At 36.6% G+C, this 18,853-nt stretch overlaps 1 protein-coding gene across 1 annotated transcript in view; it reads left to right on the top strand.

Moving 5' to 3' along the window:
- Positions 1-18,853, top strand: part of LOC150101863 (transducin-like enhancer protein 4) — a 150,184-nt gene that overhangs the window by 111,588 nt on the left and 19,743 nt on the right. Inside the window, exons 9-11 of the mRNA XM_090400956.1 lie at positions 16,519-16,614; positions 18,278-18,331; positions 18,679-18,819. Of these exons, the coding sequence (XP_090257082.1) occupies positions 16,519-16,614; positions 18,278-18,331; positions 18,679-18,819 (291 nt within the window). The remainder of the gene's footprint in view (positions 1-16,518; positions 16,615-18,277; positions 18,332-18,678; positions 18,820-18,853) is intronic.

Raw genomic sequence — 18,853 nt, 5'->3', positions numbered from 1 at the left:
TAAACTTTATTCAATCTTTAGCTGTCTGTTAGTCTGGGAAAAATTTCTTTACACCTTATCATTTCCCAGTTGCATTCAAATTTGTTTTTCTCCGACTCTTCTCCCTCTCTCATATTACCCGATAGAAATATATCAATTTTCATTTGCTAAGTCATATTCTTCCTATTGAAATGGCGTTTGTGTCAATTTTCCTAACAATTACGCAGGCAGTAGTTGCAAGTGTGCATTTTTCTCACGTCTTTCATCCGTTTCTTCAGTCCATTATGCCTTTGGCCCTGGTAGATTCTGTTCGATGTAAGGCGCGACAGTAACTCTTGCTGGTCAGGAAAAAAAAAAAAATAATAATAAATAAATAAAAAGTACCGCCTCTTTCCACAGTAGTAATTCTGCATAATTTTCATTGCATCAATTTATTTCTTTGTACTGCATTTAGTTCCATATAGTTTTCCAAAATGCATGCATATTTTTGCCATCTTTCCCGTGTGCAAAATCACAACTTTTTTTTAAGTTAATTTTTTATCTTAAGTCTGCTATTATCTGCTTGTATATTTCATCACATATGCACCCACACTATTAGAACGACATTTTAATTAGAATCGATTTCTTGATGAAGTATTACACGTAATCATACGATTATTTGGCTGGCTGCGTTGCCAACCCCAATAATCAGTCCCCAAGGATGTTTCATTTATGTTTTTTTTTTCTTCCTTATTACGCCTATAGTACGTTCTTAATAACAAACTTTTATCGCAAGATTAAAGATTCGACAATGAATGCCCCTGCATATAAAAACGCCTTTCTCGACCAACAATTTGTTGCGTATTCATGCCAGGTTAATTATTCAACTTTTTTAGTGCAAGGATACATTACTTATGCTGTGCATCGAGCCCTCAGAAATAATCAAACAACAAGTTGGTAATAGATAGTGTAAAACAACAATAAACAATGGTTGGTTATTATTCGTTATACAGTCCAGCGATCCGTGAAATTTTGTTCATAATTATATTAACTTCTAGAAAAACCAAACGAGGTAAAATTAGATTCAAATTAAACCTAATTGAATTAAGTTTTTCACTTATCAGATTCTGTTATTTAATACTTTAATCCTATTTTAGCAGTTAACCCATTGAAGAACTGTATTACTAGAATATTAAAAGAAACAAATGGTAGGTAAATAATGAAGAAATATTTCTAGACTACTGCCAGAGATCAAAATAAAAGGACATTTTATGCGCTTCAGTTAGTACGAAAAGTGCCGCAAGAGATATAACAGAACATCTGTATTCTATTCACGTTTGAAAAGTTTTTTTGGTCAATTGGATATATATAATATACTAAATCGCATTCTTAGGATCAAAATTACTTTTTTGGCAGCGTGGTGAGTTTTTTTTTTTTTTTCAGTTGTATAAATAACAATAAAAAAAAGGAAGGAACTCTTAATGCACTTGGAGCTCCATTGACAATTTTTCAAAAAATCTCTAAAGCATTTATTTTTGTGTGTGTCTCTCTTTGAACTAGTTCTAAAAGTTCTTCATATTCTAAAATCTGTATCTCTTAGTTTTCAATCCACTGGCGCACTGCCGTCTGTTAGATTACATTCCTTGATCTTCTTGATATTATTTTCCTACCCTCTTTTCAATCGCATGGTGTTTTCCAGTTTCTAACTTGTGGTCTGATTTATTTACTAGTCCAAACTATTTGAGATATCAAGAAGATCAGTCCTTGATCTTCCCTCCTCTTTTCTATCGCATGGTGTTTTCCAGTTTCTAACTTGTGGTCTGATTTATTTACTAGTCCAAATGATGCATGTCCAAACAGGCATCATTCTTTATGTTAACACCTCATTTGATGCTAACATTAAGGCTTTTTTTAATCCATTATTTTACTAGGGGAATTTTGTAAATATATATTCTTAGAAACTGAAATAATGTCCTGTAACAATATTTCAAAATTGCTAGCGAAATCTGTGGAATCTTCATGAAAGCACATTCATGAAGATTCCACGTTCATCAGGTCCCACCCTATGGGTAATCATCCCATTTGGGACAATCATACACTTTTCAAGGTTTACAAAGTCTTAGACCCCGTCACGATGAATATAATCGGATTAAAACTATCTCAAGGTTTTAAATTTAATACAAGTTAAAATCTGTAACTAAATAATATCCATCTTACGAAAGATTGAAAACCTGTAACACATTAAGTGCTATATTTTGGTTTTGACTAAGATTAGATGAACATTCCTGCTTCTAGAGACCAAAACGTGGCCTTTTACTAGCCGCATCGGGCCTCTAGAAAGTGTGCTGGTTGTAGTCTCATTTTGAGCAAGGATAAGTCTCACAAACCTGCGTCCTCGGTGGGAATCAAACCCACTGTTTGTTGCAAAGCGAAATTGCTGTCTATTATACTGCTGGGCCACTCTGATCTTTACATTTAATTTAATCTTTCTCATTCCTCCTTAATACCACTTGTAGTTCAATTATTAATCAGTTATAAACTAGTAAAATAATCCTAATGGAATATAGGAACTGGACAAGAATGGTACATCTAAATACAACATAATATCTCATCACGTAAACTACTTATGCTATCGCCAAGATTCGAAATTTAGGATGCACCTGCCATTAACCAAGTTCTACAGTCAAGTAAGATGACTTTGCAGCGTGGTGAACGATTCCGCTTCACGTTTCCCACAGGGAACTTCACTGATGTCTACTAAACGTCATATATTCAAAGGGCAAACAAAATGGGTAGTTCCTTCCTAGTCCGGAAATTTCAATTAATGGTGTAAACTTTCAAGCGGAATGTAGATGGTGATTGACCGAAAGATAATGACAAAGTCATAACATGCAAAGTTATCGTAAGTTAAGAAACATCCCGTAGAGATCATTAGAGTAATCGAAAAAGATAGGAGAAAATGGCAGTTTGCCAGCAGATGGATCATTGCTTAAGATCGGGCATTATTGCTTCAGAAAACTGCAATCATGAGTAAAAAATCACTAATGGTGTCTCAATAAACGATTATGTCAATGACTTTGGAGTTTGATTTGCAATAAGATTAATCGTTGGATTGAAAGAACTTGAAGAAATGTGCAATCGATAAAAGTAGAGTTGCAATGACTCAGGCATAGAAAGAGCCATTTGACTTGTTTAGTAGCTTCTTGGCGATGTATTTTGTATAATGATATGTCTTCAAGATGATACTTTTCAGATGGTATCTTCATATAGAAACGACGGTAGTCGTGATATAATACCGAAAATAATTTCAAGGATTCTCATTTTCAAAAATAAGATAAAATCTTTTTCGAAACCAAACTGTTGATTTGTTTAATTGCCACGTGGTACTTACGAACAAGCAACATCGCTCCTGGTTCAATGGGTTAATTTTTGATCATCTAAAAAATGGAGTGGAATTCAACTACTACTAAAATGAGCACGTTATTTAGCTGCGTGAATTGATTATTTAGGTTGATTGAATCTGGGAAATTTGTCCCTTTTAAGCACTCCTACTGAGAAGAGATTATTTACTTAGGTGAACATGGCTAAACTTGGGAGCAGTACCTTAACTGTTATGATCGTTATTGGAAAACTTAGACAACCATCGTATATAAAAGCGGAAGTTTTGCTGATACTGCTCAGTAAGGTTCTCTTATACCAAATGTAATCAGAATCGATCAAGTAGTTCAGAGAAATGAAGAATTCTACAGACGGACTAAATATAAGGATATAGAATGAATGTGTAAAACGTACGATAAATAACCCGCTATCACATTAAAATATTATAGATGTTGTGGTTGTGAGGTCTAATAATCTGACGTTGTTAAGTAGCAGTTTAATTATAATCAAAAGAGGACTGTAATCCCTCATACTTTTTTTGTTTGTTTGTTTTAAATATTCGAAGGATAGATATGTTAGCAACTTCCATTTTTTACTTCACAATCTCTTCCGGTGGTTGAGAATTCCGTCCTTTCTTAAAATAATATTATTCTTTTCTACAATATTGAGTGCATTAACTGAATCGGCAGCAATGCTGCTAATTCAGTTGCCTGCACCTGCTTAAGTTCTCAGCTAAATCAATTAAATGGATTAAGGCCATTTGCTGTGTACACTGCTTGCTATTTGTTGGATGTCACTTAAATGCCCGTCTTATTTTCTCTTACTCCAGCCGCAAAGTACGGTGTAAAATCGTATTTAAGTTTTATCACAGTTTAATTAATACGCTATCATTTCTCAATCTATTGGCTTAAAGATTGGTGCTGGTGGCTAAGCCTTTTTTTTTCTTTTTTTGGCATGTGAAACGTACTGCTTCTTTGCTTTTTACTTTCAAGGAAGTTTTTCTTTTTATGTCGCTATGATATTTTTTATTCATTTCTTAAAGTATTTCATGAGAGCATCTCAAGCACAAAAAAGGGGATCTCTCTCGCAGGATACGGTAAAGTCTAGAAAACGTTACCAACGATAGGGAAAGAGCTTATCTGCAGATAAGCTCTTTACCTTTTAACGCAAATAATCTATATTAAATTAGCACCTTGATCCTACAACTCAATGCAAAAATATTTTCTTTTGATAATTCTAAAGCGTGAGCGTACACTTTATGGTCCTTTTCACCTGAAGTTTAGTCTAGGACGGAAGCGAAAAGGACTTTTCTCGAAAAAAAACCCATAGACCGACCGGTAAGCATATCTTAGGGATCAGTATGATACACCTAGTTGCCTCTGCATTAATCTTAATGTGAATGTCCACGGAATTCAGTATTATGTCCTTCGGCATTTTATTCAGCTGGTCTCTCTCTCTATCTGTCTCTTCCTCTTCCCTTTCTCTGTTCTCGTTTTTCCTTCCTGTTTTTCTATTCCCTTTCTCTCTTTCTCCACAGCAGTAGATGAATCACTTTATTTATATTTTTTTGTATTAATATGTATTTTTCCATATATATGATTATGTTTAATGTATATGTTACTGTAAAAGCCCGAAAAGTGGTAAATCTTAGCATTTACCATAGTGAGATGGTAAAAGTCCGAAAAATGCTTCTAAACGCTTCTATTTCGGGCTTTTACCAACACCAATTGGTAAAAGCCCGTTTTGTTTACATTATAATAATTTACCTTTAAATTTTACAATTTAAATTTGAAACATAATGTCTAGAATAATATTAAACATAGCTGCTTTATTATTTTACTACATTTAATTAATGCATTGTAAGAAAATGTTCATAAAATAAAAGTAACTTATTTACTTAACCTAAACCCATCCTTCCGACCACTTTGTTGTGTTGTTTGTTTCCATCCATGTTGCCAACATTGTGTTACTTGAGCACTTTTAGTTTCTTTTCACTTCACTCAACAGAGAATTGTATCTCTCACTTGGTAAATAAAAGTTGTTATCCCTCTTATTATTCCTTGATTCACTCAAAAGATCATAAAACTTTTTTCGCACAATATCACTCATTTTCATGAAGGAAATAATAATAAAAAAAAACGTAAAATGTATTAGCACAAAAACAAACTTAGTCTAGATCGTAGTCGCTCACACTCGTCTATACTCGCACTGTAACCGGTCTTTTACCAGTTGGTGTTGGTAAATGCTAACATTTATCGAAATTGAAGCGTTTACAAACCTTTTTCGGGCTTTTACAGTAACATATTCATTACTTGTGGGCGTTTTTTAGGAGAGAAAACTCCCACAAGTAATGTTAAATCTGTTTCTTTTAAATTTTTATATATAAATATCACTCATAAAACATATTTTGAAACGATATTGAACTTTGTTTCCTTAAGTCGCATTATTATATGTTTCTAAATGCGTGCAGAAAAGGAGTGTAGGAAAACTGATTGTTGAGGCATAGTTTGAATTGTCTTCTTTAAGCCAATCAAAAATTATACTGAATTTCATTAACATTATCCTAGCTACAGTTTTAGAAGGTAAGTCCTGATTGGGGAAAAAAATAAAAGGTTTTTATGTTTAGATGACTTTGAATTGCCTTGCTTAAAACAGTGGTGCCTAAGCTTTTTATAATAGACTACTGTCTGCTGTATTTATTTTATTTTATATTTTTTGCACAATTTAAGTTTATTAAGAGTGTAAATATAATTAATATTTGTTATTTGAGAAAGGTAATCTCACTAAAATTAATTTTAAACGATTTTACTTTTTTTTTTATTTTTTTTTAACATTAACTATAAACTTCATATACGGCAATTGCTGAAGTCAGTAGCCTCTATATACAAGTAGCCTAGTTGGGAAGGTACTTCATACGCAATCTTTGTTTATGCTTGGGTATAGGATTACAACAAGAATGTATATATATTTTTTGTCTATTATAATTTACTTGATTAACCAAGTGAAAGAACTTCCTACAACTTCTCTGATTCAAAGTATTTTAAAAATATTGTGATATACCATTTTTCTACTTGTGTATGGCAAATATATGAATTCAGCAATGATTTAGTCTTGGTGTTTTCTTGGATATATCTCCCATTTATATCAAGTTCGAGAAATTCATAGCAATGTCCACAAAAGGAAGTGTGTGTTGCATTATGGGATAGCAAGGTGATTGACGTGAAGTCTAAGAAGTAGCTTAGTCGTGAAGATACTTCACTCGCAAACTGTTTGTTTACACTAGGATTAAAACAAGAATATAATTTCTCGTCCATGCTATCATGAATTTCCCGTGCTATCATGAATTTAAATTCAGTTATTAAAAATAGCTCTTTTAAACTTAGCAAGAAGTGAATGGAGAAATCCAGCGATTTCTTTACTATTCGTATCTCATTGGAATAATGTCGTTAAAAGATTTTTTTTTTATGGTATTGCAAACGTCGTTGAATTCGTCACAAAGGTTATTCAGAGATAAAGAGTTTTGATGCCTAATAGCTATTCTGAAAATAAAATCTGTTTGTTTACACTAGGATTAAAACAAGAATATAATTTCTCGTCCATGCTATCATGAATTTCCCGTGCTATCATGAATTTAAATTCAGTTATTAAAAATAGCTCTTTTAAACTTAGCAAGAAGTGAATGGAGAAATCCAGCGATTTCTTTACTATTCGTATCTCATTGGAATAATGTCGTTAAAAGATTTTTTTTTTTATGGTATTGCAAACGTCGTTGAATTCGTCACAAAGGTTATTCAGAGATAAAGAGTTTTGATGCCTAATAGCTATTCTGAAAATAAAATTTCACCGGCGAATGAGAAACATCTAAATTTGACACAAGAATGGCCTTTCATTGTTATAAAACAGACACGTTTTTAAAACAGATAATCTTTAATCCAAAATGTCTGGTGTGAAATGACGTTTTTCATCATGATGGCTACTATTACTTAAGATCGAAAAGATTTCTCTCGAGAAAACTATTTAGGGAGCGATAAAAATATTCCCATTTTCGGGCCTAGTGACGTTACATATAAATTGGCCATCACCTGTCAATTTGCGTTGCCGTCAATTCCTTGCTCATCCTCAGAAGATTAACTGCCAAGAAATGTCGATTGCAACGGAGAAATGGCGCGTGTTCATCAATAATTCCTATTTCACAAATTCACTGAAACCGACTGGTGGTTCTGATATTACACTTTTATTTTCTTACTGTTAATAGGAATTCGGCGAGGAAAAAAAAATTCAGATTAATAAGGAAGAGTGCTCGGTGCATGGTTGCATTGAGATATATACGAAGGCTTATCGGAAAGTTTGTAGACTAATTTTTACAATCTAGGCGAGGATTCGCTCACGGCCACATGGCTGCCTTCAAAGGACGTTGTCATTGGTATCGCAAACTTCATCACACTTTATAAGCCTGTCCATCTATTTTACTGATGATAACAACAAACATCCACTAACTCCTCAATTTTACCTGAAGTGTCAATGTTTCTATTCAATTTTCTTTTTCCCAGGTCGCTTATCATTTTTATATCCGTCCGGTTTTGATTTCCTTTGTTTCTTTTTAACCTATAAAATAAATCCGCTGCCATCTTGCTGATCCTGTCGCAGCTTCACCAGGGTTCCTAATGAATTCTCATCCCTCAGGCATTTCCTATTAATTTGTTCCGCTACTGACTCGGTGTCTTTTCGGCTCGAACGTCGTAATTGGACTTTGTGAGTGTTCTTCATAAAAATGACTTGCAAGACTAATCTTTTCACTTAGGTTAATGTATTATGGAGATTCATAAAAGAAAAATTTGTCTAGCAAAGATGATGAGATTTTGGATGAATATCTGACTACCTGTAGATTTCGATACCGATTCTAAATCTCGGACTAGCGTAAATAAAAGAATACATTAATGAGAATTTTTAAAACTAATGGGAAATCTTCTTATTAAAGTATCTGAAAATAGCCAATTGGTACTCATCATAATAGATGATGAAATTTTCGTTTTCATTTTTCTGTTTTTCTGTTATGCCATGGTAGAACTGAAGGCATCTTCGATAATTATGATTATTACATTCCGATTATTTTCTTGAAACTGACAGATATCACTTGTAGCAACGTTTCTTGTTCCATAATGCTAGGCCGCAAGAACAAAGAACATCATATGATTATTTCGGTCGCATACTAGAGGAACTTCTTTTTTTCTTGGTATTTTCAAGTTGAACTATCTTTAGAAAGCCAAGTAGGAGTTTTTAACCCCCACCCTTCAGAAAAAACATCGCCCGTAGAACTCACTGTAACAATACGAGTATTGGGGTTAGGATCACGATATGGCGGCAGTTATTTGTCGTACTTCCGTCCCAAAAAACAGTCATTGATAACTATGGGCTTTCAGTGACCACCGAGGGTACAGACCGACCCTCCACCCACACCCATTCCAAAATTTTGGGTTAAAATCTGTTAATTTAAAGAAAAAAATTGTTATTAAAAACATCGATAACGCATCATTTGTTTGTTGTTACACCTCTAATGCGAATTTAAAATGCATATTAGAAAATAATTTCCCATCTACCGTTTCGTTACTTTGTTCTTCTTAGTTGAATCCCCTTCCCCCCAAATATTTTGAAAAAACTAGTTGGCTTGCTGTCAAGAATACGTGGTGATTTCTGCATGAATAGGGCTTTCCGTATTCTGAACGATTTCATGAAACCACAACAAAAGAAATGTTTTCTTTGCCATGCAGTTTTGAATATTTAATATTCTGCCAATCTTTTTGCTCATCTCTTTATCTCTACGTGGAGAAATATTGACCACTACTACATGTGCCTGATCTTAAGGGTAGAAGCGAGTTTTCTTGGTATTTGAAAAATTTACCTTGAAGATATTTAGATTTTTATTTATTTTTTCTTATTGAGTTAAAAACACGATTTTATTCAGCCAAAGAACAAATTACTGCAGGAAAAAAAAAAATGCTGCTTATTAGCTCACTCTCTCATATCTGGGTATTTTCTGCTCAAATAAAATTGTACATTACACCAAAAATACGTAACTTGACAAATTTTGAGTCATTTTCTTTTATTTTTTTCGTTTGGCAGACGAAATATACACCTACCTTTTGAATTTCAAACGAATATTTTGACGATTTTACTTTTAAATTAATTTATTATGATCTTAATATAAACTGATATCCTCCATCACCGTAAATTTTGTTCTTTTGAATACTGAAGGATTTGTTCACAATAACGAAAGGCATCTTATATTAATACATATGGAAACTATTTCGTATTTCACCGTATTTATTAATAAATAAAATTCGAAGACATTTTTATATTAAAAATTGTGTAGATTTATGAATTATATATCTTTATACAGTAACCCCATATCATGTAAGTCTTTACTAAAAATTCTTAGGAGTAAAAATGTCTAAAAATTGAGGGGAAAAAAAACATTCCTATCTGAAAATCTCATGGTCTGGTTGGGCAAACATACTTTTTTTTTCTTCCCCCCCCTCTTCTTTTCTTAGCTACTTGAGATTGTTCAGTATCGTGTACTTTCATTATCCTGGTGCACTTTAGGTCTAGAGGATTTCCAAACCAGTTGATCTTCTGTGGCGGTTCTCATCTCTTTATTTAAGCTCTGTGGGGTGCGGATTATCGGCTACACACGCACGCACAGACATCGAGGCAGGTCCATATAGCGATAAGGATGTTGTTGTTGTGTGATTTCCTCTCCCTTCCTCCCTCCCTGCAAACCCCCATACCCTCCCCTTCTCATCCACTCAAGCTCCCGATGTAGCAAGTCATTTCAGATATCGCTGTCGTTTTTGGAGTCGGGTTACCCGTTGATTCTTTGAACGCCCATTCGTACTCGCCTCACTGGCTCCCTATTCCTGCTACTGTGCCGTGTAGCGAAGTCTTGTTCCCTCTGTGAGGCTTTTTCAGACAGATAATAAAGGCCAGCCTTATTTGTAACAAGGAATCATTTTCAAGAGGGGCGGGTAGAGAAGAGTAGGCTTTCAGAAGGAAGGGGAAAACACATATACAGAAAGAGAGAGAGAGAGAGAGGAAGTATAAAAATCCACCCAAGCGCGTTCTTCGTCAGACGTGTCAGCAGATAAAAGGCACCAGGAGAAACGGACCGCAATTACTTTGACAGCACAACTAAACCTGAACGCTATACTGGGCCGGTTGTAGTTGCCTGCGGCTCCGAGTTTAGGTCGTCTCCAGGTCACGCCCCGATGGTCATGGACGGCGTAAACGATGGCAGCGTGCTTATAGGACCGTCCTGAGAGGCGAGGAAGCGAAAGAGAGAGAGGGCGTGTCATTAAGTCATTGAAGGGGATCACCCATGCAGAACTGATGGCACTGGTGGCGTTATCTTGTAGCGGCTCGTAAATTAGTGACGGCAAAGTACAGGAGCACACACACACACACAGAGAAAGAGAGAGAGAGATGGGGGAAGTTGGGGGAGGCGGCGAGAGAGAGGCAGAAAGCTGTCGTCTTACCTTATCTGCTAGAAAGGATATACCGGTGAAGGAAAAAAAAAAAAAAGTCGGAAAATAGTTCCCCGCTCATTCTTTGTTAAAATGGACGTTGCCACTTTATTTGTCTCTTTAAATTACAATTCCTGTCAGTGGATGTTGGTGACGTACGCCAAACTCGTCAGGAAGAAGTTAGGCAGCTTTATAAGTAGTCGTAATAAATTGGATTTTGATCACGGTGTGAATTGTTCCCTAAGACGTGTGTGAGAGAGAAGAAATAAGCCCCCTCTTTTCATACACACGCAACTTAGAATGCATTCAAATAAATCCGTTGGTTTATTAATGCGAAGCACCCAACTGAGAAGGGTGAGTGATGGATTTCGGAAGGGCACAATAAAAGAAACGGAAGTAGAACAATTTGCAAATTTGATTCTTAAATAACCTTTCTTCGAATCGGAAGCGTAGCTGGTGAATTATTTCGTGTGTGCTTGTTTGTTTTTGCTGTTAACATCCTTCGTCCTGTCGCAGATCGCATTTAGGGTTACCGGACCGTAACGTGACCATGGTCGTGAAAAGCGTGCAGGTGCTTGTCAGTTTGGCCTGTGCTCCTTTGAGGTCGCCCGGCGCTCCGCGATATACAGTTCCAAAAGTGATTTGGGAAGCTGCACACGTGTTAGCTTCTGACACTTTAATATGTAATTGATTGCGTATAGGTCACGTGACGTCGCTAAGGCGATGTCAGCCAGATGGTCCCAGTGTGCTGAATAATTCATGACAGCACACCGTTTATTTACATAATACAGCGATCTGGCAGAGTGCAAGTACGGAAGGATCAACATCAGTTGTGCCTTGCCAGAGTAGGAAGTCTCAGACACACGCCAACTGTTAAATCATTTTCTCAGCACAGTTTCGCCGCGAACGTTCCAGTAATTTACTGAATTCTAAAAGGTATCGTAAGAAAGGAAAACCTGATACACTGCAGCTAGCTGTATGATTTACATGCATGGTCACACACCGCGCTCAGAAACTTGATTATACAGTAGTTCCGAAACGGAATGGATAACGGCGAGGGAAAGGCGGAGACACACTGGGATTGGACTCGATTTTGTAGAATTGGCATATTCCTGAATAATCATTCGACCGTTTCTTTAATTCATGATACACGTTCCTTTATAAAAGGCTTAAATGTTCGCACACTCGCTACCATTAGACCTCGTTTTAAGATATTTAAAGACGTGCAGTCCATTAAGGTGGTTACTCTTCTAGAATTCAAGCTGGGCAATCAGTGACTGTGTCGTGCAAAGAACTCAAGACGGAAGGATGCAATCTACCATCGTTTTTCCTGGCTTTGTTGTTGTGATTATTGTGCTTTGGGTTGTTGCCAAAATACATTACCGTCAAACATGGCGGTTTTTCTCCTCCTGTTTAATTTCCAGCAGATAAATTTAATTATTGTGAGGATTAACGTGTTCCATTTCGTTTTCGACTGCAGTGGAAAAACCAATCTACTCATAAGTATTTCACTAATTTTTTTTTTTTTTTTAGACTTGTCATTGTTCTAAATAGGAATTACTCATACAGACATGTTTTGACCGGAAGGAAAGGATCTTTTATATACGATAAGTTCTCTAGTCGCACGCTCTACCGCTGTTGTAAAACGTGACATGTGTATGCATACGTATATTCAAGAGCAAGGTAAATGACATTTGTCTTTTTCCCCCTTTCTTGTTTCTAACAAGAAATTATCCGCTTCTGGGTTCCCATAATGAGGAAATGACGTGACTGAAACCATGTGTAGGGGAGGGTTCACGAGGCAATGCTTTCCCGACACATTCCGTGCAACCAACGGAGGAAAGATCGATTACCGTATTTTCAGCCCCTCCTCCCTCTCCCCTCCCCGCGTCTCCCCTCCGCTCTTCCTGCGTTAACCTTGACGATATTGCTGTGTAGTCGGTCCAAACGGTACTCCAGTTCCTTCGTCCGTTAAGTAATTATCGATCAGCCCCCTCGCACTATACCGCCGTCAATTTCATTGGCACAGGATGTAGTAATTAGTGACAAAGCCTGACGAAGTTAAAGCCATCCATGTAAGGCTCCCTGCCCTACCACTGCACCTTTTCCACGTAATTATCTACAGGATACCCTTTAATTCAGCCTCGCGAACCTTTTAACTGTGTAGCAAGGAAGGTAGTTAATAGATTTTCACGGCGGCTCCACACCTTCACAATCGTAGCATTAGCCTAAATATGGACCTCCGAAAGGTAAGGTTTAAAGTCAAGAAGTGCATACATGCACTTTCTTTCAATGATAAGTCGTGTTATTAAAAGTATTGTTTTGTTTGGAGAACTCGATTCCTAGACGGAATTATCAAACTTCATCTAAGATTCTTAACTTAATTGGCAAAATGTCGCCAACACTCTTCATTTGGGAGCTACTCGTTTATGTTTTTTTTTCCCCTTTTCTTTCCAGTACTGTTGTCATAACAATGTTTCACAGAACGAATCTAAATACGCCTCAACCCAAAAAAATAAAAAGAAAAACGTGCACGTAGCAGGTCACACGAATTGGTTGCTGTGTCTCGCTTGCTTGATTGGTGTATTTTCACGAGATGAATTACTAAAATTTCAAAATATAGAGGCACTTTGAAATTTTAGTAATGACCGACATTTGAACTTCCTGTTAATCATCTACCGTAAACTCCCATTCTCTATAGCTGTATCTCCTCGTTTATAATAAAAATAGTACATTGCAATTGGAAGTAATAAACGGCTATTAACATTTAGGTGACCCACTCTGGTATGCACATCACAGATGACGGGTGGCGTAAGCACAGTATTGGGATCATGCCGCTAACATATTGCTTCACTTTTCTTAACATTCCCCGAGTTTGTTTTGTTGATCCAGCGGCAATGTTTATGGACGGGGATAAATAAAATGTCGTCCAGTTTAGCGATTTGTAAACATCCTATATTTGATTTATACAGTTAATAAGAAATCATTCTGAAAGACAAGAAGACATCTGGCATTTGGAATTAAGAGATTGGCGCTATGCATTTCCCCTATCTACACACAAACACACACACACAAACACCTAGGAGGATATCGTTTAAGGATGATTTAAATATAAAAATTCACAGTCGAAATCCTAAGATGAACCATTTAACAAATTTAAAACTATTAATTTGTGCCGCGAATATTTATAATTTTTAAATCCTTAATTGGAAATGAGAGAAGTGATTTGTGTTATTAAGATCTCTTTTGTGTGTGCTCGCGAAGCTGTTTTTTTATTTATTTATTATTATTTGTCGCTTTGTTCATTATACCCGGGGCGTAACATTTCCATGCAACACTGTTTTGAAATGAAAATCAGATGTATTTATTACGTTGTTGTGTAGACAGAGGGCGCCTTGGTCTGTAGGAGGAATGATAGCCATGATGTTGATTATTTGCATGCAAATTCTGTTGCTCTTTAATAGTACGGAAGCACAATAATTAAAAAACAAGCGATTCCAATATCCCCCAAGCAATGAAAAGTTTGGGAGGAAAAACTAGTGCAATTCAACGCATAAAAAAAAAAAAAATTGTCCAGCAGATTAGGCGAAAACAGAAAGATACAATTACTTATCTGTAATGTCTTTTAAAGAAACGCTATGGAGTGTCACAGAACGTCCCTTGTGGGACTGTTTGCACAGTCAGTATGATTCACGGATGGATTATCCTATTTACAATGCTTATCCTGCAATTTATTGCACCTCTGCATGGTCTGTCATGTTAAACATTGCCATAAAATAGCCGCCCTTAATCGCGTTTTACTGTAGATGCGTGACGAGATCGTACGTGAGTTAAAGTGAAACCACGTAGACTGTGTTGTGCGTGTGTAAAAAAAATAAAAATAAAATAGATATTCGTACATCGTGGTCGTGTGACATGTTCGCTTAATATAATCGGACGAGCGACTCTGTTTAACGAAACACATCGTATCTTTGTGGGAGAGATGTCAGGATTCAACTGTCCTTTTCTGCTGGTGGCCGCCTTTGTTGCAATATTAACATGCCTGTTCAAATATGCACATTCGACTTTTGACATTCGTCTCTCACAGTGTTTGTTCCTTGGAACAAAGAGGTTGGGTAGCGCTGATTAGACTCCAGACGTGTTTACTCAATCCTATGAATGTCCTGTACCTTCCAGTCTTTGTTCCAAAATGTTGCCTTGAGTAAGCAGTACTCACCGTAATTAATGTACCGTGCAGGCTACGCACGGCAGTGATGTTTCACTCATTTCTCCCCAACAGTTACAAGTCGAATTTTCACCTGTATTTATATTCGAAATCTTAATCGTTTCACTCTTTCTATTCCCTGTACAATATCGTCTTTCTTTTTCTTTTTTTAAACATTCATAAATACAGGTTGTGGAAAAACACCTTCAGCTTCGCCCTGCCTTTTGTAAATAAGAGGAAGGTTAGGTGATTTACGTACAGGTGGTGGTGGTGTTCTAATGGAAACTCGGATCCAATCCCATTATGGCGTTCCTCTCTGTCTCTTGTCGTTAGCTTTATCCATCTCTTCTGTAAAAGGGAGGGGTGGGGGTTGCCTCCTTTAGGATCGTTTCTATTAGAGGGGGGGGGCGGCATTCGTTACATCTCTGAGGAGGGCAGTTGAGTCTCCAATGTCAGTCTACTAACAGACGCCCTAGTTACCTACAGGGAAGAGGGGTGGACCGAAGGGGTGGCCAAGCATGACGCACACAGCTGCGTCTGCCGCATACAGCACGCTACAAAAGACTGGCTAATCGGTTTAGTTACGCTTCGGGAAATTTGCGAAGCTGAGATGGCTCTTCTGCCATGGTTAGATGGAGGTGCGGGGAACGAAGGCATGTGCCGCTTGTCTCCCCCCCCCCACCTAGTTGTCTCCCTCTTCAGTCTTGCTCTTCTCTACACTTTTGTTTTCTAATGGTTGTCCGAACACAGATGGTGTGGTTTCGATTATGTGTTTTGGTTTTCAATAAACTGATTTATTATGGCACTTGGGTTTCGCTTAGTACCCCCCCCCCCTAATGGGAATGACAGTTGTCCTGAGATAAATCTGAATTTGCACGAATTAACCGAGTTTAAATGAAAATATCTCGACTTTTTGCATCATTGTTGTAATGGTAAAATAAATATCTTCTATCGTGGAGGTAGAACACGTCGATTCTGTCCGAATGGCTCGTAGAAAAAACAGGACACATCCTTTCACAAACAGAGAGAAACGATCTTTATATACAGTGATGGGGTGACACTCGATCACGCAATCAATATGTAGCCACTAATCTTTGGTTTTGTATTTTATCGCATACTTAAGCAGCAATTTTGCATCAACATGACGAATCCCGCTTTCATTCTTCACGGATTAAAACAGCGCAGAGTATTAAGTTACGAATTGCATTGTATATTATAATATTTTAGTTCGATCGCATTCTCCGAGTTGAAAAAAAAAATCATCCCCGATGAGCAACATAGGTTATGGCACCACAAAATGTAATAACATTTAAAAATTTGCCTTCTTATTCATTCAGTCGAAGATCTTTTCATTGCTGAAAGAGATAGTGGAAGTGATATAAAAACAAAAATGAGATTTAATTGAAATTTCACTTACCCCATTGGAAAGATTGCTCATTTAAGGATTATTTTATTGGACAGAGAAATTCCATCTCGCCGAACGACAGGGAAAAATTTCGCTCTAGCCGCTCCCCCGACATAGACCATGAGATTAAGAAGAGAAAGAAGGAAGATAAGGTGAGTACACTTAATTGATTTTTTTTTTCTTTCTTGCCATCTCCGGGGAAAAATAAGTTATTTTTCATATATCACTAAGGTCCAAACCGCGGCTTTTCATCATTTGTAACCGCGCTTGCAAACCGCGTCTATCGCATTTCGCAGTTTAGATCTTCAAGGTTGTAAAAAGCTATTTATAAATCATCGCCCTACTAAATATTGTAAACGGACGTGTGTGCGCGCCCACGAAGCAGACGTGCCACTTCGGATGTTTACATTTGAACTGTTCGAGTGTTCGCTGGGTGGTTAATTACGTAGGATTGAAAATCAACACGTTAAAAAGAGTTGCTGTGGGTGCTATAATAAACGAAGCTAATTGTAGAAACATCCCACTTTCAAATGGATGAAAAATTTAAGACTTAGATATGTTTATATATCAAGGTCACCAGTTTTTTTTACGTCCGTATTAGGGGAAAAAAAAGTAACTTGAGGTCTCCGAAAATTCCAGTAGTAAAAAATTATGAATGCAACCTTATCTTTTTTTGTAACTGTAAGTGATGTGTTTGATTTCTTGATTTTTTTTTTCCAAAGCAGACTGGTTATATCATTCATTCCGTTGGGGAAGTAAATACAGGGTGTCCCAAAATTCACGCAAGAAGTAATTTTGATAGAAAACACAGGTTTTTAATTAAAAATTGTAATTTCTTATTGATTCATAAAGTATACAGTATAGGGTTATGCATGGAATAGCATATCGGGTAAATGGCCTCCACGGCTTTGCTGGCACATACGCACGCTTTTGTCGAAATTTTCCATGACCGTTTTGCATAAATGTGGCTGAATTTCGTTGATACAGCGCTCAATTTCCTCCTTCAAGGCGTGGGTGGTTGTGGGCTTGTTGGCATAAACCTTAGACTTCAAAAAAACCCAAAGAAAAAAAGTCCAACGGCGTTAAGTCACATGATCTGGGCGGCCAATTCTGATCACCAAAACTGGAAATTACACGACCAGGAAATGACTCATGCAGTAATTGAACTGTTTCTCGGGCTGTATGGCATGTGGCACCGTCTTGTTGAAACCACATGTCATCCACATCCATATCTTGCAATTTAGGCACAAAAAACTGGATTATCATGTTGCGATAGCGAGCACCATTAACTGTTATTGCCTTACCAGCCGCATTTTCGAAGAAGAATGGACCAATGATGCTTCCAGCCCAAAATCTGCACCAAACAGTGACACGTTGTGGATGCATTTGTTTCTCAACAATCACTCGTCGATTTTCTGAACCCCAAATGCGACAATTTTGTCGATTAACGAAGCCATCAAGATGAAAATGAGCCTCATCGCTGAAGATGATTTTGTTCGAAACATAAGCATCCACTTGTTGTTGTTCCATAATCCATTCAACAAACTCTCTTCACTGCCAGTTCAGGGTCATTTTTAATAACCCTGAACTGTCAGCTGTCACGCTGTCTTTTTTTTCTCGTTGGCAACACTTTACCACACAAATGGCGCTAAATTTAAATCTTGCGTGAATTTTGGGACACCCTGTATAATGACCAGCAAAGTACTTATTCACTGCCTGACTAAATTAGATTATTATTTCAAATGTAACTGTACTCTTCACAGATAAGTAGCTTTAGCTTACAGAAAAAGTAATGAAGTGTTTTTTATATTTCAGGATAGTGATGGGGAGAAAAGTGACCAGGAATTGGTTGTAGATGTGGCAAATGAGGTAACCTTGCTTTTTAATATTCAGAATTTTATATAAATATATAAGTGTATGCATGAGCAGACATTTTCAACATGAGTATCACATTTTAAATATGAAACGCAATATTTTGTTAAATTAGTTCTTTTAATTAGCTGTGAATTTGTAACAATTTCAATCATGGCAGAGAGAGAGAGGAATCGAAGCACATCAACAACACAAAACTTACAAGAAACTTAGACATTATTTTATAAAATGAATAATGCATTTGCCATTGATATAAATCTTTATATTTCATGTTCTAAGTTGTATATATGTTATTTACTTATATGTAGCATTGTCATAGATTAAGAATTCTGTTCAATTTTTAGGATTCTGTTGGCCCTCCTAATGGTGCCCCTTCACCACGAGAAAATGGAACAGACAAGCCCATTAAGAAGGAACATGGTTCTCATAGTCCTCATAGCAGTATCTCATCAAATGCTAGTACTCCGTCGTCTAAACACAAAGATGTACGTAGTTATTGCATGGAAATTTTTGTATTAG

The sequence above is a fragment of the Typopeltis vanoorti genome, chromosome 11 (genome assembly GCF_054136105.1).
Source record: "Typopeltis vanoorti isolate ZY-2024b chromosome 11, IOZ_Tvanoo_1.0, whole genome shotgun sequence".
In the NCBI taxonomy this organism is placed as follows: domain Eukaryota; kingdom Metazoa; phylum Arthropoda; class Arachnida; order Uropygi; family Thelyphonidae; genus Typopeltis; species Typopeltis vanoorti.
Note: the sequence above shows the minus strand (reverse complement) of the source record. Positions and strands in the feature narration are given on the sequence as shown.